Below are 23554 nucleotides of genomic sequence, written 5' to 3' on the forward strand. Positions count from 1 at the left end.
TGGAATCATGTAGTAAGCAAAGAAGTGTTAAACAAATATATTTCATAATTGATATTCTTCAAAGTAGCCACCCTTTGCCTTTGGAACAGTATTGCTTCTGTCCCTCTCCTCGCTCCTACCTGGGCTCAAACCAGGGACCCTCTGCACACATCGACAACAGTCACCCTCGAAGCATCGTTACCCATCGCTCCACAAAAGACGCTGTCCTTGCAGAGCAAGGGGAACAACTACTTCAAGGTCTCAGAGCGAGTGACGTCACTGATTGAAATGCTTTTAGCGCGCATCACCGCTAACTAGCTAGCCATTTCACATCGGTTACACCTTGATGACACACTCTTGGCATTCTCTCAACCAGCTTCACCTGGAATGCTTTTCCAACAGTCTTGAAGGAATTCCCACGTATGCTGATTACTTGTTGGCTGATTTTCCTTCACTCTGCGGTCCAGCTCATCCCAAACCATCTCAATTGGGTTGAGGTCAGGTGATTGTGGAGGCCAGGTCATCTGATGCAATGCTCCATTACTCTCCTTCTTGGTCAAATAGCCCTTACAAAGTATTGAGTTATGTTGGGTCATTGTCCTGTTGAAAAACAAATTATAGTCCCACTAAGCGCAAACCAGATGGGATGGCGTATCACTGCAGAATGCTGTGGTAGCCATGCTGGTTAAGTGTGCCTTGAATTCAAAATAAATCACTGACAGTGTCACCAGCAAAGCACCCCCACACCATCACATCTCCTCCTCCATGCTTCACGGTAGGATCCACACATGCGGAGATCATCCGTTCACCTACTCTGCATCTCACAAAGACACGGCAGTAAAATTTGTACTCATCAGACCAATGGAGAGAACGGTCTATGTCCATTGCTTGTGTTTCTTGGCCCAAGCAAGTTTCTTCTTATTATTGGTGTACTTTAGTAGTGGTTTCTTTACAGCAATTCGAACCATGATGGCCTGATTCACACAGTCTCCTCTGAACAGTTGATGCTGAGATGTGTATGTTACTTGAACTCTGTGAAGCATGTATTTGGGCTGCAATTTCTGAGGCTGGTAACTCTAATGAACTTGTCCTCTGCAGCAGAAGTAACTCTGTGTCTTCCTTTCCTGTGGCGGTCCTCATGAGAGCCAGTTTCATCATAGCGCTTGATGGGTTTTGAGACTGCACTTGAAGAAACTTTCAGAGTTCTTGAAATATTCCAAATTGACTGACCTTCATGTCTTAAAGTAAAGATGGACTGTCGTTTCTCTTTGCTTTTTTGAGCTGTTCTTGACATAATATTGACTTGGTCTTTTACCAAATAGGGCTATCTTCTGCTTACCACCCAATACCTTGTCACAACACAACTGATTGGCTCAAACGCTTTAAGGAAAGAAATTCCACAAATGAACTTTTAACAAGGCACACCTGTTAGTTGACTACCTCATGGTGACTACCTCATGAAGCTGGTTGAGTGAATGCATCTCAAATATAAAACATATTTTGATTTGTTTAAAACTTTTTTGCTTACTACATGATTCCATAAGTGTTATTTTATCGTTTTGATATCTTCACTGTTATTGTCCAAACATTTGACTGGTACTGTGTTTATATATACATATACACTGCTGAAAAAAATAAAGTGAACACTTAAACAACACAATGTAACTCTAAGTCAATCACACTTCTGTGAAAACTGTCCACTTAGGAAGCAACACTGATTGACAATAAATTTCACATGCTGTTGTGCAAATGGAATAGACAACAGGTGGAAATTATAGGTAATTAGCAAGACACCCCCAATAAAGGAGTGGTTCTGCAGGTGGCGACCACAGACCACTTCTCAGTTCCTATGCTTCCTGGCTGATGTTTTGGTCACTTTTGAATGCTGGCGGTGCTTTCACTCTAGTGGTAGCATGAGACGGAGTCTACAACCCACACAAGTGGCTCAGGTAGTGCAGCTCCTCCAGGATGGCACATCAATGCGAGCTGTGGCAAGAAGGTTTGCTGTGTCTGTCAGCGTAGTGTCCAGAGCATGGAGGCGCTACCAGGAGACAGGCCAGTACATAAGGAGACGTGGAGGAGGCCATAGGAGGGCAACAACCCAGCAGCAGGACCGCTACCTCCGCCTTTGTGCAAGGAGGAGCAGGATGAGCACTGCCAGAGCCCTGCAAAATGACCTCCAGCAGGCCACAAATGTGCATGTGTCTGCTCAAACGGTCAGAAACAGACTCCATGAGGGTGGTATGAGGGCCCGACGTCCACAGGTGGGGGTTGTGCTTACAGCTCAACACCGTGCAGAACGTTTGGCAGCAGTTTCAGCAGTTCCTGCAAGAGGAAGGCATTGATGCTATGGACTGGCCCGCCCGTTCCCCAGACCTGAATCCAATTGAGCACATCGGGGACATCATGTCTCGCTCCATCCACCAACGCCACGTTGCACCACAGACTGTCCAGGAGCATGCCCAGGTGTTGTAGGGAGGTCATACAGGCACGTGGAGGACACACACACTACTGAGCCTCATTTTGACTTGTTTTAAGGACATTACATCAAAGTTGGATCAGCCTGTAGTGTGGTTTTCCACTTTAATTTTGAGTGTGACTCCAAATCCAGACCTCCATGGGTTGATAAATTTGATTTCCATTGATCATTTTTGTGTGATTTTGTTGTCAGCACATTCAACTATGTAAAGAAAAAAGCATTTAATAAGAATATTTCATTCATTCAGATCTACGATGTGTTATTTTAGTGTTCCCTTTATTTTTTTGAGCAGTATATATATATATATATATATATATATGGCAATGCTTGTTGCCGTTCTGTAATAGAAAGAAAACGTAAGGATGCAAATGGGTACTGTTAGCTATCAAGTTGACCACCAGGTGGTATTGTTGTAAAGAAAATAGAGGATGGACAAATAGAGACGGACGTCACACAGGAGCTGACAAGTTTAGTTGTTAGAACCAGTTTAGTTGAAGGTAAACGCAAGTAAACGCAGTTTACTCACTTTTTTTGACCAACAGTTTAACCACCTTTCGCAGACAAATGCATTGAAATATAGGACGCGTTCCTTTTTTCACCTTGACTAGCGATAAGAGTTTAGTTTACCCACTTTTTTTTATTATTATTTTTTTTACAGTGGAAGCCGCTGTTAGACTAGTTCTGAAATCATGACAACAAAAAATGTTTTACCTGTCTGCATTCAACTTGATGATGAAGATGGAGGATGACAGGCCAAATCCGATACAGCATTAGGTACACTAGGTACGACATCACTGTCTGCTTGACTAAAGTTTGAGAGGTCACAGAGTACTCAAACATAATGCATCAAAACTAGGTCAAGACATAAATGTGACTTTATTTAATTGTTATAAAAAAAAAAGAAAAGAGAGAAAACTTCTAGTGACACAGGGTATGTAGGCTATATGCATTGAACTGCATTCCCAGATCTGATGTTTTCTGCCCACTCCTGGATTTACTGTCCTCTCACTTGCACAGCTGAGAGAACTGCAGACACCAGTTGGTCACATAGGCTGTATACAGGGATGAATCCCAAATCAATAACCTGCTCCCTTTTTTCTGCCGTTGTTGAGTACCCCTTGCTGATCTGAAAGGATTGCATGTGTTTGAGCAATATGGTAGTAGCTCCACCTAAGCCTGCTAGAAGGCCAGGTGGAGTGACTGACATAGGGCTTACACCTATCAAATGCTGTACCATCGAAGGGAGTGATTCAACAATGGCAGGGCAAAGGTATGCAGTTACCTATTGAATATGGGCCCAGATATGGAGTCATGTAGCTGCCTAAATTTCAAAGAGGTCTCTCACATTTGAACTTGAACTAAGTGACTGGCTGGTCATCTCCCTAAAAGCTTACAGTGCTGTTTTGAAATTTCAGCCTGTTTAGGTGGGATTACGTTTTGGCCTTCCATTGTGACATCATCATGCAGTAAATTAGTTAATAGACCAATAAGAAAGAGAGTCCCAAACCTCTCTGCCAATAACAAATAATTTTCAGGATTCCCCTCCCCACTCAGACCACTCCCAGACAGTCCTAGCAGAATTCTTGCTTGAGATATTGCTCTATGCAAAGAAGTTCTTGTTCCTTTTTGACCAATTTAATTGTAAATAATTACAGTAAGTTGCTTAATTGTTACCCAGAAAGAATCTGATATTGAGATAAGAACGGCTGCATTGGACCGTAAACCATTGTAGCATAACTGTTCTGGCCTTAGTCTGCTAAACGGTTTCACAGAGCTTTCAGCTCTGGCTAACGATGATCAGATGTAACCAAGCCATGTCTATAATAAAACAAAAGTCTACCATGTTTACATAATTGCTGTTTGATGTATGGAATATGCTTTGACACAGAGTATCATTGTATGCACTTTAAACATTGTACATTGTATAAAAGCAAATGAAAAAAACAGATAAAAGCAAATTAAAAGGGAACATTTAATTGGGTCGAGATGTAGGCCTATGAAACATATTGGAATTGTTTGTCATCGAATATAGCCTAAGTCTATTGAACATTTATTCTTATTTTGTACATATCTCAATGGACAGATATTATTTCAAAGGAATTAATCTAATAACAGAGGTCATGTATTTCCAGTTAAATTAAAGCTATCAAAGCAATGCAATGTGGAATAAGGGGCCTCTCAATAGGTGTTGGGTTTCGTTTTCCGTTTGGCATTATGAAGGCACACTGTCAAATACTTTGTTTACATTGTTATACAGTATTTGTCTGGCGTGAGTAAACACTTCGATTCCGGCGAGCAAGATATATTATGTTTCTACAGCATCATATTCCAAGTGTTGTGGACTTTTCATTCCTAAATGAGTGTGTGCTTTGCCAGTTCCCTGTGTTTTTCCGTTTCCAAAGACTGAGTCTATAAATCTATACGATCATCATAAACGAATAAAGGAAAAATGGAGAATGACAATATTGTAATGATGAGACAAGACAAGTTTCTGCACGACAAAAGTTAAGGCTACATGTTCTTATAAGCACTATATAATTACTGCAAATAATAGGCTAATAACAACTAATAACAACAGCCTAATATTAGGTGTGTGTGTGTGTGTGCGCGCGTTCGTGTGTGTGAAAATAAATGCTATATTAGTGCCTAGAAATAATTGGAAATCATTTTGTATAAAATAACATTTATTTCCAGCAATTCCACATGTGACGGTACAGCTTGTGACAGAAAAGCAATAGACTTTTCAGGACAAAAAATGCAATTTCACAAAATAGAGAAGAACGGTTGTAGCTGATAAATGCTGGGTCAAGTACACAGGTAAAGTCAACTGTAATATAATAATCTTATATAATCAAATTCAATATACACTGTACTGTTGGAGAAACAATAAAACTAAGTCAGAAAAGGAATGCCAATACATCAATAGTTTTACAATTAAGCTTCCGTTTTTAAATGTTCAACGTCAGTAATTTACACGTTATGGTAATAATTTAAGACACCCCACTTAAACGTTTTTAAGCATGGATGTTTAAGTTTTAGTGTATGTCACTAAAAAATAGTGAGTAATAATTCGTTAGTAAGGTTGGATGTTTTCTTCCAGAAAATAATTACTCGGAATGAAAAGGTAAAAGCAACAATTGCACCAGGATCATCTAACAACCCACTTTTATTTGAAAGTGAATTTGGGTTGCGACCACTTTTTCAATATCGAAACCCCACAATTTACAGGAATCATATCGAAGTTAGAATTTGTATCTTCTCCATATATGCACTCGATTATAATGCGACTGCATACATTATGGTGTGATGAATAGTTTGCCTGTCCGTTTTTCGGGAATTGCAACCCCTTTAAGTAATATTTTCAGACAAAATACTTTGACTAGATATTTTCAGGTTACACACTTGGCGGGGGATTTATAGCAATACATATGTATAAGGAATAATAGTCTATCTCTAAGAAAACAAAGTTATATATAAGTGAGCTTGGTTTCCGATGCCATTTTGGGCAAGCAAACCGACTAAAAGCAAAGCATTATGTACAGCAGTGCAATAGCCAAACACGTTACTGATCTCTCCATAACATTCAACACTTGTGGCTACAAATACAGTGTCCCTCTCTGAATGTGTCCACTTGAATCATAGTCCCAACACGACTGAGTTCATGACACATTGTACATTCTCAGTCTCACGGTTTGTCTGTGTTGTTGTTGCCGAGGGGCCTGTACAGCCCATTGGTGTACCCCTGGTCCTTGTGCAAGAGTGTCCTGTCCCGTATGAGGTCGCTGAATGCGTAGTCCATGGGCGGCCTGAAGCCCAGAGTTGGCATCAACCCCGTGGTGGAGTAGGGTGTCATGAAGGTGAGCCCTCTGCTGTGGGCCGAGTAGGCCAGACGCAAGGGGTTTAGTCCTAGATGAGTGCTCAGGGGGTAGGTGCTGGGATCAGCGCCAAAGTGTGGCGCGTTTGGCTGCAGTGGAGAGAAGGCGGAGCGGTTGCTCAGCGTCATGGCTCCCGGTAACATGGGCCTTGGAGTGGAGGAGAGGGGAGGCTGTGCGCTCTGGAGTATGCGTTCTGCTGTCCACACCTGCTCCGGGGCCTTGGCTTGTCCACTGTTGTTGAGAATTTGCTCGATGGCCTGCACCACGTCTTTCCCGCAGCCTTGTAGAACCAATTCCAGAACACTGCGCTTGTGGCTGGGGAACACTCTGGTCAAGATGTCGATTGGGTTCATTTGCCTGGATGCGGCCGATGATGGGGAGGGTTCTTGATCATCTTTGTCGGTCTCCGAACCCGAGTCAGAACCTAGGGGGCTAATCGAACCCGGGGTGTCCTCTCCGTCTTTCAGAGCCTTGGAGACAGGAGAGCTGATGAACGACTCTCCGTCTCCATTCTCAGAGCCAGAGCCATGACGCGCGTCTGGGGAGGAGATCCCTGGTTCGCTGTCAGTGGAAACCGATTTGCCCAACGTCTGCTGCTGGGTCACTGATGCCGACATTTGGGACTTCGGAAACAATTCATACTTCTGCATTCTTAAATCTGAAATAGATACATAAAAAACGAATCGATGAGATGTTGATGTCACTCAAATTAAAGAGGCGCCTAATAGGCTACTTTTGATATTGTTACCATTACCAAGATTTTCACATTAACTTGACAGTTTGGTAAATTAAATGCCAATTTATCCTCTTCACATCAGAACATGATTTCTCTATCAGGGTCCTTTACATTACTCTTCAAAGTTACCAAAAGCAAAGCACATGCTTAAGCACAGGATTTACGCACAAAACAACCTGACCAACCTTCCACCAATATTTAGGCCTATTCATGTTTAGGAGCAGGCTAATCTGAGCAGGATAATCTATAAATCCACTCACCTGAGTTACTTTCGTTGTTGACAGAACCAAAGACCTCATAATTCTGACGAGGTGGTATAATGCCGTTGGCGGCCGCCAGAGCTAGCCCTTCTGCTGTCCCATACAGGAGCTGCAGCTCCCGGGCTTCGTTCTCCTCCTGAGCTTGTTGTCGACGGAGAGCCACTTGTGCGGCCATGACGCGCTGTCTCTCGGCAATTAGGGTGCATTTGGCGCACATACAGTCCTTCCAGCGGCAATAACGTTTATGGCCCTTCAGCGCAGATACCACGCCATGATTCCTGCAGCGGGCGCACTTCGGGGTGCGAGGATACTTCTCCGTTGTGCGATATAGCATCGGACCCCGCAGGAGGCTACTGGCCATGGAGACGGGGATGTTGACAGACCCTCCGGCTCCAGGGTGGACCTGAGATCCTGACGGCGCTGTGGAGAGCTCTGGTCTCAGATCCATGTCCTGTCGCTGACCAATATCTACTATCAATTGGAAAAAAGTAACGCGATGATGTATCGATGATTGTTCACAACAGCTGAATAGTTTTCAACATATCTGCACAATTTATTAAGTAATCTTCTACCGGTGTTTTCTGTCCATTGAAGATAACAGAATGTAGCCTCGCCTAAAGCTTCACCAAGATAAAGGACCAGCTTGTCAATTTACGCTAATGAGGTATAAAAACGCCGTGCAACCTGTCAATACTTGATGATCTCTGCAACAATATATACATAAATAGACCTTTAAACGTGTCATTTACGAGGAGAAATCCAAGAGACTTGCAGAAATGAGTGCTCTCCCCTGTTTAACTTAATTTCACCAAAATGAGCCGAGGCTGCTATACTCGCACCAGCGTGAGACACTAACTTACTCAAGAGATTGCCACTAGATACAGATCCTCTCTCTCTCCATTGTTGCTCCTACGTTTTCATTAGACAAATTTGACAACAATGTGGCGCCTGTCATTGGCCAAACGGGGAAGGTGCAATCTGATTGGCTTGTCCCCTTTTCTACTGTGTCCACCAGAGTTCTTTCTCAAATAACAAGTGTTTAGAATCTGAATGGGATCCTGCAGAGCTAAAATACATTATTTTTAACAAACTCGAATTTCAAAACAAATGGAACTACATTTTCAATTAAGTCATATTTATTATGGGAAATATTATGGGAAAAGATTCCCAAGATCAAATGAAATGCACTTTTCTCAATAGAGACATTTTCAGGCAATAATTCGATAGGCCTAGGCTATCTGAAGTTTATCTATATTAATTTGCTTGATTAATTTACATGATGTTTTGCATCACGTGTCTTACTTGTATAAAAAGCCGTTATAGATCCTTCAATTTTATTTACACCTTTTTCGAGACAGACAATAATTAAAGTCTCACTGACGTCACTGCCCTTTTAATTCTGTCAAATCACAAGGTAAGTGACATTTACATATTGATTCAAATAGACTAGCCTATGCTATGCAATTGCTGGTAGAATGTTGAGCATGGAGTTGGAAAATAACGTCTTTATCATATAAATAAAACCCAACTTTTTATAATAACAATAGAAACGTATTTGTTTTACAATAGTAACGTAGTAAGTGTTTTCATTGTACAATGATAGGCCTAATCCAGATTATAACACTATTTTATTGCTACTCATGGACATGCATTATGCGATTCAGTTGAGGCAAGCCGGACCCATAGCCACATCCATTTGCTGCTTATTTTATTATGTTAAAAAAAATACAACAAAAACGTTAGTGTGGTTATATTTAGGAAAACAATATCTAGGCCTATAGAAGACCATGTTGTCTAAAAGTATATCCCAAAGCAGTAAATACTCTTTATGTCCTCAGCAAGCAATGAACCAACATAATTTTCGTTTCATTTGAAAGTGTTTTTATTTGTATTATTATTCATATTATTTATTATAATAATAATAATATATATTTTTTTTTTATACAATATTTAAATTCAAGCACATAGCTACCAAATACCTTCAACATACATACATCAAATGGGGGGAAATTAAAACGATTAACCCTTTCTGAGTTCATAGGCTAAACAAATCCTTTTTTACAACGAGCTCGAAATTTGAAGACCGCATGTTTTAAATTTGTGTATATGCCTACCCTATATTTTCCTGCAATCAAGCTGATTTCTATTTGCTATTAGTCGTAGATGTTGATAACAAAAGTGTGTTCATTGTTCATTGTTTCATTCATATTATATTACTATTTTTAGATTGAATCATTTAAAACGACACGGACAATGCGATAATCAGTAAATCATTGTTTACACAAATTAAGTGATAATGATAATGCAGTAACTTCATTACGATTATTATGATTATAATGATTACTATTATTACACATTTTCTGAGCCTTTACTCCAAAAAGTTGCAATAATTGAATATGACTAATGAATTCCAATTTAGCCTATATGAACTCATTATTCAACTTTTATTAGTGTGCATTGAACTGTTTACATTTTTCTCAGAAAATATCAAGATTTCTAATTTGTAGACTACTTTTGGACGACCAGTTTGCAGGTGATATAGCATACTAACTTGTTGGAGGTTGCTGGCCATGCATGGAGACCCGGGGATGATGTTGCAGCCGTCCGATGTCACTCCAGGCTGAACTTGGGATCCTGATGGTGCCTGTGGATCCATGCTCTCGTTGACCAATGCCTACAATCACATTTGTAAATGATGTAGGTATGGTTGATACATTGGACAAAACTTCCCAATTCTCACCAACCACGCCATTTTAACCTTGTACAAACTATTTATTGAAATAAGGAGGAATAGGCTATATCTAACGATAGGGATCGATTCAATAATGTACATATTTAAAGGGCTTATATGAAATGTTCATTCGAGTGCATCAATTCAATAACTGTATTTAGTGGACTCCAATAACTGTGTTCAATGGCACAAGACTGATAAACAAAGGTAAATAGGCCTACCAAGAACGTGAAATAGGCCTACCAAGAACGTGAAATGTAGGACTGTGCTAGGCAATCATGTTTTCTTCTGAACTAGGTCTCGTGGATCATGCAATGTTGAGTGTTATGTTTTATTGGCACCAACTTCTGTAATTTCCCAGTAATATTCATTGACTGCAGAAAATGCATGCCCCCTCTCTGGAAACATTTCGCAATAACCTACATAATATACAAATACAGACCGGCTAAACATTTCACCTGCCTACATGGGACACTGCATTCAATGTATTATAACGAATGTGGGTTTATATTGACTGAACAGGGCTGCAAAACACAACAACAAACTAAAACATCATAACCTGTACTTCTGTAACCCTGAGCACCTTTCCACATTTAGGCTAGGGCTTTTCTGGTCGCCTCGACTAGTGGTGCATGTTGCACTCCGCTCCGCGCGCTGCGTTTCCAGCACGCGGACCTGCCGCTCTTCTCATTGTTTACCTATGAACCACAGTAAGCAAATGCCATCTGTTTCCCCCGCTGCTGTCATCTGCACCTTTAATTACCTAATAGAGACGACATTAAACTATATATTTTTGACATTCAAACTAATTATCTCGGCAGCAATCTCACACGCATGAAAACTTCATTACAATAAATCACGGGGTGGCGTAGCCCAATATATAAACATTGAGATGGAGTTGATGTCACCTATGGTCAATGTTGAACAAAGTTTGTTGATTAATAGATTGAGGATAAAGCTCAACATGCTAAAAAACGCAGGCACAACTAATGACCTATTTGGAGGCATTAATCTAACAAGAATTAGGCATTTAGGCGACTAGCCTACAAACATGGACAATTCTTTCGGTTGGAAATATAAATAAATTGGAAATATAACAGCTTTAATAAAGTGAGTTAATATGGTAGTTTATAAAAAATATAATTCATGCATGGATAGGCCTACCATGAAACATTTTTATTGGTGTTCTCTCATGGTTTCCAATTAAATGCCCCAGCGCAATTAAAACGTGACTGTGGGCACTTAAGAAATTCAACATTCTTTGAACAGTTCATTAGGCCTATGCTTCAAAAACCCATGAGAGGCTTTCATTTCTTTAAGAAAGGCTACAGATGACTGGGTTTTTACACCATTTTAGGCAGTCACAAAGGGAGTGCTTGACCCAACATATGTAGCAGCATGTTTCTGCTGCCGCAGCACCCTGGTGAGGTATTTGAGCGACCTCTTTCGTTGCTGCTGCCCTGCCTGAGCACGGCTGGACACGGATTGCCTCCCGGGGTCTCCCGATGAAATCGCATAGTCTATTAACAGAGACAGAGGTTAGAGTAGCAGTTATACAAGGTGTAAGAGGCACAGGGTTTGGGAAAACCAGTGCGTATTTACACGCTTCATCTACTCACCAAGTGCTCATTACGTTGTTAACCTCTAGTTCACATGAGGCTCTGGCAATGATGATGGAGTTCAAGCGAATGGTTGCATTTCCTTGAAGACATTGTAGATCGCAACCTTGAAATAACTCCAGAAAAAAACGTTATATTTATTACTGTAAGGTAAAGCTATATTGCCCACAAATGTATAGGCCCTGAAATAGTTTGGCTATATCAAACCTTACAGGCTACCCCAGTAAAAAACGATTAGGTCGATTTTGATATCCAAAACTTGGAAGATGAGGATAGTCTAGTTTACCCATAACTCACGGACTACTCTTGAAAACAATGAGGCCTATAGGCTCAATGGAAGATACTGACATTGCTGTATTTCTCTGAGAATAAGTGGAAGGTCGCAGTTCCTCAACAAACACTTGAGCCTGAGAGTCCTTCTCTCCCACTCTTGACTGATGGAACAACACGCATTTCTAAACCCCGACATCGCATATGAATTTTTAAGGTCTCTTTGCCAAGCTTTTTACCCACCTCTCAGTGCATGCATCACGCACACATGCATGTACCTTTCCCCAAAGCCCGGCCGTTTCTTCTGTCCTCAAGGCAGGTTGGCAGTGCTTGTCATGACTCACTTTAAATAGAGTGGGCTACAATTATTCAGGAGATTAATTTGATATGTTTCATACGTATGTAGTAGGCTACAATAATGACAACAGTGTGCATATAAGAATGTCAATAAAAGTAATCAAGCTATTAATATACAGCCATTCCACACGTTCAATTGTAAAATGTTTAACACAGTTTTAGAGTACCTAAATGTGTGTGTGTGTGTGTGTGTGTGTGTGTGTGTTAGGTACGCACAGCCAATTAAAATGCAAGCGCTATCCTTCCACATCTGCCTCCTTTGCAAACGAATGGCACAGAAAAGAAGGTAGCCTATGAATGGTCGTTCATTGAGATCACAGATGGAGTATGGGTTTTTGCTCGAAATTTGAGAAACACCATTGTCCCCAATCAAAACTCAATGTGTTCTGCTACAATGGTCTGGGCTTTGAGCTCTGCCGCTTCAATTGGCCTTGTTTTTTAAACTTGAAATGTTCAGTACAAAGACTGGCCTCCTAAATGTCACAACCGCGTCGGTTCCAAGTGTGGCTGTCCTCAAGACCTTGTTCAAAAAGAAAAAGAACACAATTATGAAGCAATAATTACTCTGCTTTACTTCGCACGCCACCGCTCCCATTCAAACCCCTTTAGCCCTGTTTAATGCTTTATTCGAGGGCATGATAATCCAAATGCCACAGGTTTAAGTTTTTCTCTTTCGCGTTTAACAAAAAATAGCATATAAATGGATGTGGGAATCGTTAAATAAATTAATGTTCCATGTCGTTGCAATTATAGCCTGTTGAATTGTAGCCTTTTAATCAAACCTAACGTTTAGCCGGATGTTATGACTTTATGACCCATAATAACATCATAACAAGTCAATTAAGCGTTCATTTGAGTTTAATCTATTACCAATTTACCACAATTACAAAAATGCAAACATCACCTATAGGCCTGATGGTGAGTGGGCTTTGATCATTATTATTGCCTTATCGTTTATTACAAGAGCTGAAATTATTGACGAGAATTCACAATTGTCAGAATTTCAGCTCTTGTAATAAGCTGAAAGGCTATATTAGACCACACGTTTCTCATGATGCCAATTTACATGAGAGAAACAAAAACAGATTGTCTCCTGTTGTATGCGCCTATATAGTTTATTTTAAAATGCAGCATGGTTGGTTATTCATGCAGTCAGAAATAGGCTATATTAAAATCCCGCTCTGCATAACACCTTTCACTATCTCATGGTTTTAGTGATGGATAAAAATAACTAAAAACATTAGAATCGCAAAAGCTACCACTAAGTCTTAGTATAGGACATGGCATCATTTATGCGTACCCTGTGGTTTACGGAGACGGGAGGCTGTAATTATTATATTCTATAAAAATTAAAACGTCTTAAAAACGGAACATATTGATGAAGGCCTACAGTCCAAACTAGGCTACATGAAAACAATATATGTAAATAATAATAATACTTTTATGTTAAACGTAGTAAATTGTAGTTGTGTCTTTGTTTGTAATTGCATTCGAAATAGTCTGTTGTCCAAAATAGTTCAACTTCCCTGTTTAATTTACCTAAAAGGACAACACTTCATAAAAACGCTTTCATTCATATTATTTTCATAGCCTATACGCCTACATACGCTTAATGGTGTCATCAAGAGGTAAATAAAATAACTTAATTCAATTTGAAGTAAATAAAAGGCAACCCAACAATAATGCGAGAAAGAATAGAAAACAACTGATACATTTGTTTATGATATAAGTTCTCTTAATTTCAATAGAAAAACCGAGTTGAATTTTATTGCTAGAGGCTCTTGCTTTAATCATATATTTGAGTGTTTAATGGTCCAATATATAGTATACATGTAGGTCTATAGGCATTCACCGCATATAAAATAAATATGTAGGTCACTGATTTGTGTTTTACGTAGCTACTTTTCTTATAGTATATATAATATATTTTTGTTGAATTTTCACAACTATTAGCATTTCCATGAGTTTGAATATCACCACCTTTATACTTCCATGAGCCAAAAGCTAAATTGACTTAAAAAATGAATAGATCTTTGGCATTAGGGGTGGGGTATTAGACAATAATGACAGGATCATCATAAGGCTGTTAAACCGTAATAATCATACATCTTCTGATGCTATGCTGCGTTTTTGACACCTCCTCCATCTCCCTTACTCACTTTCCATCACACACACACACTCTCTCTCTCTCTCTTATTGAACAAGAAACCCAGAGAGAAATGAGCCCCCTTTTGTGCCCAACAGTTTAAGCTGCATAGATTGTTTCTTTGGCGCTCATTGAGTGCCAACATCTCTGAGAAAGTAAACGTTGAGTGACCCTCCAGGTTAGTTTAGTCTGGGATCCCTGCATCGCTGGGTGAGTGGATTTAAAATGCTGGATGCTGTGGGATCACATCTTACTTCAAAGGAGAGATCACTTGCATCAGGAATTCTGTTCCCTCACTAGGGGCCAACATTCTTGACCCTGGAAGACTGGTTAAACATTATTGAACGCTTCCCTTTTGTTAGGGAATAATAAAGTCAGCACCTGATGTTGCCACCAGTGAATCTGTGCCACAGGAAGCCAGAGAATAAGTCCATTGTCACAGCCACATTCTCAAAATGTGAGTTTTAACAGCGGTGGCTTTACTTAAAGATGAGACTGAGTGACAGCCAGCATCTTCGGATGTCTCAATCCCTGTGTCTTAAAGGTTGTCCCTCAGTTAACGGCAAAATTATGCTTGAGAACAGATGTCCTGGGGACTATAATGGCACCTAAAAACTTAGACCTTTACAGACAAATAATTTAGTGAAGTGGTTTTCATTAACCACGTACTCATCAATACATTAACCAACCAATCCTCTGAAATAAAAATCTTTAACAGAACACATTGCAATTCTAGCAGTAAAAAATAAATCAGGTGACAAGTTTGATCAAGTTGAGAAAAATAATATCCAATAGGCATTTCCGACTGCATCATCATCATTAGTTGCAGCTGTACAAAAGAGATGCCCAAGTGCATTAGTGAACCATTCAATGATTGAAACTGTAATATCACACATCAGAGGAGTTGCACAATCCACATAGTTCCCTGGGGAAGGCCTGACAAGAACTATGCACTTCTCTTGCTTATGTGAACCCAGCTCATGTTCAGTGAAATCCTTACCGTCCAGTGAACTCTCCTCTACCTTAAGCTCTGTTGAGGATTCCATACTTTTACAACCATGATGGCACTCTGGGTTAAAATAAGTAACTCTGTAAACTGGACATGCCCACTTCTGACATGCAACAAACTCCTTCAATTAAAAATCTACATTTGACCTTTTTCCACAAGTCAAGAATGGTGGGACCTTAAAACTTCCCTCATGCATTCCCAATTTAACTGTGACAGTTATTAGTATTGCCAGGGTATCAGGAAGTCACCAAAATGTCACAAATCAAGAGAACAAATTGAGTGGATAATGTACCAGTGATTAATAACCTTAGAAATCTGCAGCCACATCCTGTAAATGGCAGACCCTGTTCAGACTCCGCTGTGAAGTCAACTTGTCACTCCTAGTACCCACCATCAGTTTCTCAAACATTGGAAATAGTAATGACTAGCTAAATCACTTGAATCCGTTTACATATGTAGAATCTTAATTTGAGCCAGTTTGCTACAGCGGGAAAATCATCCTGCAGCAACAGAAAATGTGAATTAAGTGGATTATCATTTAATTTAAAAAAATTGTAGAGGTTGAAACATTTTTCGTAAGGGAAAATCAAGTCCGAAATTTTAAAGTGGAAATTACAAACTTCAGAAGCATAAACCTAAAATACACTACACAATTTAAAGTAGTCCTGCAACAGGGTGATCAAATTAAGAACCTACACCCTTTTCTATGTATAAACCTGGATAATTCAAATGAGGGCTAGAATGCTGTGTCTCTCTTTTGAGCAGTAAGTTACTGACAGGGTGTCAGATCAGGTTGTGAAGGGGACCGACTGACGCATGCTCAGCTCTGTCTCACCAGGCACACACACAGCAGCCTGGGGAAGTCTGACTGAATGAACACATTAAACATTCAAATTCCTTGCGTGAGAACCAAGAATGTGGTGGGAATGTTGCAAAGGGCTGAATTTGCCTTCAGGATGGAGAGATTATTTTCCCTCCAAGGGTCAGATGCACACAATATGCCAAGATTAAGATGTTCTGGATTTTAATATTTGCAAATGACCCAATGCACATTCTCCTGTTCTGAAACCCACTGCACATTCTCCTGTTCTGAAACCCACAGCATGAGGTCCTGTTCCACCTTAATGACTGACCCTCCACCCAAATGAGAAATAAGAATGCCAGAAATAACACCAAATCTATTCTGGTCATTTCATTAGAGGCATGCATTGAGAGTACTAATCCTGATTCCCGAAACCTGCATCTTTTGATAAAAGTTCTGTGAAAAATGAGGGCTCTACTGTTGGGCCCACTGTGCCGGCTTAAACTTTGGCTTTTACTGTCAAAAAGAACTCCCTTGCAGATGGAGAGATAAGCCTATAAGCTCATTGCTGAACTGAGAAAATTAGCCTTTGTGGCAGATAATACCAGATGCCTGGAAAATATTGCTGTAAAACAAGACAACGAGGCAAATAACTTTTCTTAGGAAAAGCAAACTAGTATTTACCATTTTAGTGGCAATGATAATGTAGTCTTATCCCCTGCCTGGTTTAAACACAGGAAGCTCACCATGTTCGCTAATTGAGTACAGCATGCAGACGTACACAGTTCAGTCAAACACAAGAACTCTTATTAATATCTTTCAGACAGGGACAGCCTACTGGCCAAATAGACAAATGGCATAAATAATAACAGCTTTAATATGGAATAGAAAGTTTGCTGATGCCTCAATGACAGAAACCCTGAAATCATAATGGGCGCGTTCCACAGCTAAGGTGAGGCGACGCAACAACCAATGGTTGCATGCCACGTCATCGTCGACTGACAAATTGCTACAACATGTGGTTAGCTGACACTTAAAATATCTATCCAGGCATTGTTAGACCTGTCATGTGTCAGCAACATCTAAGCATAGGAACGTGCCCAATGGTAAAAACAAAGGCGCAAAATAAATGTAATACTATAAATAATGTGCCAAGTGAAATGTACAAAATTAATAGCCTATCCTGCTCCTCAAAATGTTCCCTGTCAAATCTGTATTAAGATAACTTAAATTAGAAGAAAAAAAACAATTAAGGCCTCAATAATAATATAAAATGTCAACCAACGTGTGTGTCTGTGTGCATTTCAAGAGAGTGCTGGCTCAGACAGATGCATGTTCATATATATTTTATATAATGTATATCAAACTAAAACAGCATCAAACTTAAAAAGGATCAAGAAAAATAAAGGAGGAACAGTTGGTTGTGGAGCCTTTTGAAATTAAAACCAGGCTGGTCGGAGCAGAGCAGGAGGGGTGCAGATCAGGAACATTGAGCCTCTTTGGCTGCTTGTGATGGTCGGGTTGGATGGGGGCAGGGGGGGGTCCGTCACTGGCTGGGTGCATGGAGGTGCATGGGGGTGGAGGGAGCAAAGAGGGTACAAGCCAAATGCAGGTGGAGATGAGATAGTCCAGCGTTCTCCAGGAAATGTCTCTGCTTTTTTTAGTTTACTTTATTGAAACAACACGTCTAAAATAGCAGCCGTACTGTAGAGGGAAGTCCTTGTCCGTGATGCTGTTCTTCTACTCAAAAGTTTATTTTTAATATCCTTGATCATACTGTAAGAGTGTGGGCAGAGAAAACCATGACACTGCAATTAAGTGAGGGGCGAAAGAGTTTGGCTGTGTGCTTGTGGTTGCTTCTCTGTACATACGTGTACACTAGGCAATCATGAATGATGCACAGGCCGAGAGCAGAGAAGCTTACATGTGGATTTTGTGGGGGCGTTTGTGTCTAAGTAGTGTACTGTATGTTGTGTATTGTGTGTTTAAGAGTTCACATCTGTGTGAGAGGGTGGTCGGTCTCCGTAGATCCACTGGGACCATGCTAGAGCTCTTCACTACTCTTCCAGCCAGTCCCACCACCACAGCCAGGCCAGTCAGTCCTACTCTTTAGCTTCCAGGAACAGGGTCTCCTGAGGGAAAAGCTTGGCCTCCAGTAAAGACGAGGCTGGGTCTAGCTGGGTTATCTGCAGAGGAGAGAGAACAAATCGAAAACCATGAGACTAGTTCACATTCATACAGGTTACATGACACAGTCATTACAAGTCTTTGTTTATTCCTTTAATCTATGGTCCAGGACCCAGTGGCCATGGGCGAAGTGGGTTACGAGTTACTATTTCTTTAATTGGGTCGTTGGAAGATGGTCACCGGAGGACAGTACATTTCTAATTTGGGTCTCAAGCTGAAACAGTTTAAAAATCCCTTGTTTACATGAAAAGTATTCAGTTATAATGTGCTGATAAAAACAGTAAAAATGATCAACTACTCCAATTCTTAGCATTTATGCCCTTGAACACTTCTTTCTATGTACCTTGGGATATGTACACAAAAGTCAATGTCCCAATGTACGCCATGCAAAGAGATGTACTCTGCGTGAACTAAGTCTCTTCCATCATGTAGACAAACTGGGACTGAGGCAACAATCTGATCATTTCTGTTGCAGTGGCCAGCATTTCCAAGAGAGATTGATCATTTCTGTTTTTCTAAGGCTTCCATCCAAACTAAACTGCTGTGGTTTCTACACATCCCTGCATTGAACGATGTGTTAATACCATAAAACGAACCACCTTCCCTACTGAGTGAATGAACAAACACAAAGACATAAGGTAGACGGTAATATTAGTGACACACATAGTGTGTATCAGTGACACACATAGTGTGTATCAATAAGCACAAAAATAATTCAAATCCAAGTTGAGCGCACTAGCAGAGCAAGACCGTAATGATGCATTGCCACCCATAATACAACTAATTTCGTTAGGTTACCCGTGTGTCAACATGGTTATGTTGTTTAACATGAGGCGACCCTGCCTCCCTAGCTTATGAGGGTTAATCACTGGGGGTCTCCTGTTACATAGGCCCGTCGTCCTCGTCCCCACACCTGGGTCCTCTGTCTACTGTGACGTGGGGGCCAGGCCAGGGCTTATCTGCTGCCTGTGGTTAGACCTCCTATTATGATCACTGGGGTGGTAATTAACTAGCAGGCCTCAGACAACCAGCGCAGTAAGGTCAGAGTTCACCTCACACTGATTAGCCCATCCTCACGAAGACAGATTAGTTGGAGAAACACAGCTAGGTAATGTAATGGCTGAGAGACCTTTGAGGAGGCTGAAACATGAGCGCTGAAACCAAGTCAAAACTGCCACCTCTCCTCTCACCGTGGAGTCAGAGCTGGCTGTGTAACGATCCTGACAGATGTTTCTCTCAATCACCGCTCTGGCTGGGGGTGTAATCCATGTAGTTGTAAATTGTCTTGACCGGTTCTCCTTTGAAGTAAGATGTATTTTGACTTTTGCTGCCAACAGGCTGATCCTACTCCCTGATATAACATCTCACGCTCCTCTTTTCTACCACACATATATGGTAATAAACCCATTGTCCCCTCAATGAGTAATCTTTCCTAATGAGTTATATTTCCAATGATCATTGAGACATCCCAAACCTAACCTTCAATAGAGCTAGATAAAGTACATCATTTCAAAGCTATGATGCCAGGAGTTCAAAGAAGAGCAAGAATTCATCAGCAAACACTGCTATTCCCAGATGAACAGGGAAATGTCACACCAATGGAGGCTCTTTGTCTTCATCTCCTCATACTAATTTCTTCTGTCATCTGGGCTCTCCGCTCCCCAGTATGACCTGAGGGTGTAAGGCAGCACAGGGAGGGGGTGCCACAGCAACCTACACAACACACCGCAGCGAGGGCAAAGCAAGATGGCGTGCTGCTAACAGCTTACACCCCAACGGGTGAACGCCTTTCTCCCCACCTTTTGCTCAGTATTTCACAAATGCCAGCTATGCAAATGAACCTGACAGGCGTGTTATGACACCACAGCATCAGGTATGAGTAAATGAGGGTTTAGGAAGGATCAGGTGCGGCTGTGTGTGTGTTGGGGGGGGGGGGGGGAGGGGAGAGCATCTGACTCTAAAAAGAAAGTAGAGAAACAAGATGCCACACTGACACAGGAGACAAGCGCTATTGCTGATTGTTTACATTGTTATCCAATTAACAGACCACAAGCATTGAGGCATCCGTCAACAAACAAAGCTGTCGTTTTCCACTCTGCGTCGCGATACCAGCTCCATATTTTCACTGTCTGGCTCGGCCTAGACTCGATGAATTCTCTTCTCCCCTGACTGACACATACGGCAGCGCATGACACACAAACATATTCATTCCAACATTATTCATGACACGGCTAACAAAACAATCTTATCAAGAACATCTCTATGATAAAGGCAATGCACAAGCATATGTTAGCATATGTTAGCATAGTAGATAAACCAACTAGGTGTATGACACACATCAACATGAAAGACCAGCACAGGTTCGTGAAGGGTCATTGTAAGAGCGTTTTGAAGATTCCGGTTAAATCCGGAGCAGTAGTGTGTTCTCCAGTGCTTGATGATGTTGACAGTGGATAATCCTTTAACCCTATCACACGCACTCATCCTGACAGGCCTCACACATTGGCCAAACAAATACTGAGCAGAGCGAGATGCCAACTTGCTTGATAGATCCACTACTACTGTAAATGTTGTACATTTGTATGAAGTATACAAGCAAGGCTCTCTTGAACAAGAGGCCTTGGTCTCAAATGGTATTTCCCTGCTAAAATAAAAAGGTTCCATTTCTTTGTATTTTTAACTCCTGTCAAAATCATCTAATCCCAGTGAAAATGTCATCTAAAAAAAACGAAATAAGCATCACTCATGTACACAACTTATTCAAGTTACACAAGGACTACAGAGGTTTCAGTGTGAACATCAATATGTGGGTTGTATAAAGAAAATAACGCACAAGATTCATTTCATTCCTACCATCGAACAGAGCTTCCACCCTCCCGCTGCAAGTATATGTTTGAGGGATTACATTTCTAGATTTGATTTGAGATCGTGTTGGATCTCAACTTCCAATCTCTAGTGAAGGGCTTTTAGGAACATTTTGGCATATTTATATGCGTTAGAGACAATCTGCTCTTACATCTCAGGAAATAATTTATTAACTCCATGTTATTGTCTTAAGTTAAACATGAGGAAATCATAAGACTGAACATAATTAACACTTGAAGTTAAAATAAATATTGCAAATCACTTCATTGGTATGAATGAAACACATTTGATAACTTGAGTGAAAAGATAAAAAAAAACACCCGTCTCAAGATGTCCGTTTCCAACATAATTAAACATGCAGCTGAAATAACGCATTTTTAATTAAGCCATTCGGGTTCTATGTCAATTAAAACCAAATAGCTTGTCTGTTTTAAAGTTGTGTTGTCAAGTGTTTATTCGGCCAATTACAAAAGCAGTGGGAGACCATTATGTGCTTCCAGGAACGATGGCAACACGTAGAGCCAGGGGCGTGAACAGCCCACTTCAAAGAGGGCCGCCGTGCGGCCTGGAGGAGGGAGGGACGGAGGGTGAAGGGGGGGGACTGCCGTTACCTAGGGGAACAGGCCATGAGCTATTAACTTCTCTTGAAGAGGAAGCACTCTGCTCTCACAAGCGCTATATGCTGCATAGAGCAGAGCCAACACAAACACAGTTCAGAAAGCGTGAGACTGAGTACAGTATGCATGTACAGCACTGTGAGGCAAAGGTGTGATAAGTCGGTCAGAGAGTTACTGGAATCAGAGCAAATCCTACATGGAGCTTTGGAGCTATACCCCACATAGTCATATAGGTGGGAGAGGATATTGTGGAAAGAGTTTTGGGTTAAGAGTATGAATTTTGGGAATATATCAATAAATTGCCAATTTCTTCCTGTGCACTTCACTGTTTCAGACTTGAAACAAACCAAGTGGTGCAGCTTTGATGTCCATTTCAGTTGGACACGAGGATCATTTCATTGCACGGTTTATTTTTTCCTCAGCTTGAGTTTTGTCTAAATCATCCTACACATTGGCACTGTTCATTATTTTATTTTCAGAAACCTGGATCATCAATTAGGGTAAGGTAAAACCTGGCACAAAGTACAGCAGCAAAACGTGAAGAAAATTATAAAGTGTAGACAATGTTTTGGTGTCTAAAACTTGTTGGGTATATTTGAGCTAGGTTAACTCATGACTGGAAAAATGTACAGCGGCGTTTACACACGCAGCCCAATTCTGATCTTTTTTCCACCAATTGGTCTTTTGATCACATCAGATCTTTTCACATCAAATCCTTTTCAGAGCTGATCTGATTGATGAACAGACCAATTAGTGAAAAAAATATCAGAATTGGGGTGCCTGTGTAAACACAGCCAGCCTAAGTAGCTGGACCACATACTGGTGCTGGAGTGTGAAGAGAAATGTTGAAGCCAAGACCAGAAATGAAACTCCCCCAATAACAAACAAGCAGCCAAAGAAACCAACGTATAAAGTCAGCAACGCATTTCTCTTTCTTTCGGTTTAATCATCTTGCACTAAATTGATTTCTTATTGCTGGCAATTATCTTGTCATGCATAAGGAGTAAGGAGAGATGAAGTTTAAACATTTGTGGTGCATTACAAATGCAATAGTGGTACATCCACTAATCCGAGCAGAGCAACAGTGGGAGCGTCTGGAGGAGATTGAGGCTCATTTTAATTAGAGAGGAGAGCTGGAAGATTAGACAAACTGGGAACAGTGTTCTGATGCACAAACATACACTGGCACATTCTGCTAGGCTGTCTCCCAAATTACACCATATTTCCTATGTAGTGCCCTACTTTTGACCAGGGCCAATAGGGCTCTAGTCAAAAGTAGTGCATGATATAGAGAACAGGATGCCATTTGGAACACAAAATAAACTCTACCGTACTTTCTTCTCCTCTGCCTCACATCTACTGGAATTTCACTGGAGATTAAGACACATTTTTATCTTGGTCTAATACTCTTGTTTACTTTCTCTTTGGTTTTAATTCTGAAGACAAAACTGTGAATCCTTAGATGTTAAAGTGTGCCTAAATTGTGAATAAGGCATATACAGTGATTTCGGAAAGTATTCAGACCCCTTGACTTTTTCCACATTCTGTTACGTTACAGCCTCATTCTAAAATGGATTAAATCGTTGATTTTCCACCTCAATCTACAAACAATACTCCACAGC

General features: G+C 40.7%; 2 protein-coding genes across 5 annotated transcripts in view; both read right to left on the reverse strand.

Moving 5' to 3' along the window:
- Nucleotides 1-5124: 5124 nt before the first annotated feature.
- On the reverse strand, nucleotides 5125-8233 carry LOC110521561 (doublesex- and mab-3-related transcription factor A2). Its single transcript, XM_021599183.3, has 2 exons — nucleotides 7330-8233; nucleotides 5125-6991 (listed from the first exon to the last, which is right to left on the reverse strand). Exons 1-2 carry the CDS (start codon nucleotides 7775-7777, stop codon nucleotides 6144-6146), a joined length of 1296 nt encoding a protein of 431 aa, XP_021454858.1. The 5' UTR covers nucleotides 7778-8233; the 3' UTR covers nucleotides 5125-6143.
- An 8684-nt stretch (nucleotides 8234-16917) lies between these two features.
- Nucleotides 16918-23554, reverse strand: part of LOC110521562 (FAS-associated factor 1) — an 88712-nt gene continuing 82075 nt past the window's right edge. For all 4 annotated transcript variants that reach the window (XM_021599186.3, XM_021599185.3, XM_090231560.1 and 1 more), the window contains one exon: nucleotides 16918-18449. In XM_021599186.3, the coding sequence (XP_021454861.3) occupies nucleotides 18366-18449 (84 nt within the window). In that variant the 3' untranslated portion in view covers nucleotides 16918-18365. The remainder of the gene's footprint in view (nucleotides 18450-23554) is intronic.

This window comes from Oncorhynchus mykiss, chromosome 4, assembly GCF_057628025.1.
Source record: "Oncorhynchus mykiss isolate SJ-2025 chromosome 4, ASM5762802v1, whole genome shotgun sequence".
Classification (NCBI taxonomy): Eukaryota; Metazoa; Chordata; class Actinopteri; order Salmoniformes; family Salmonidae; genus Oncorhynchus; species Oncorhynchus mykiss.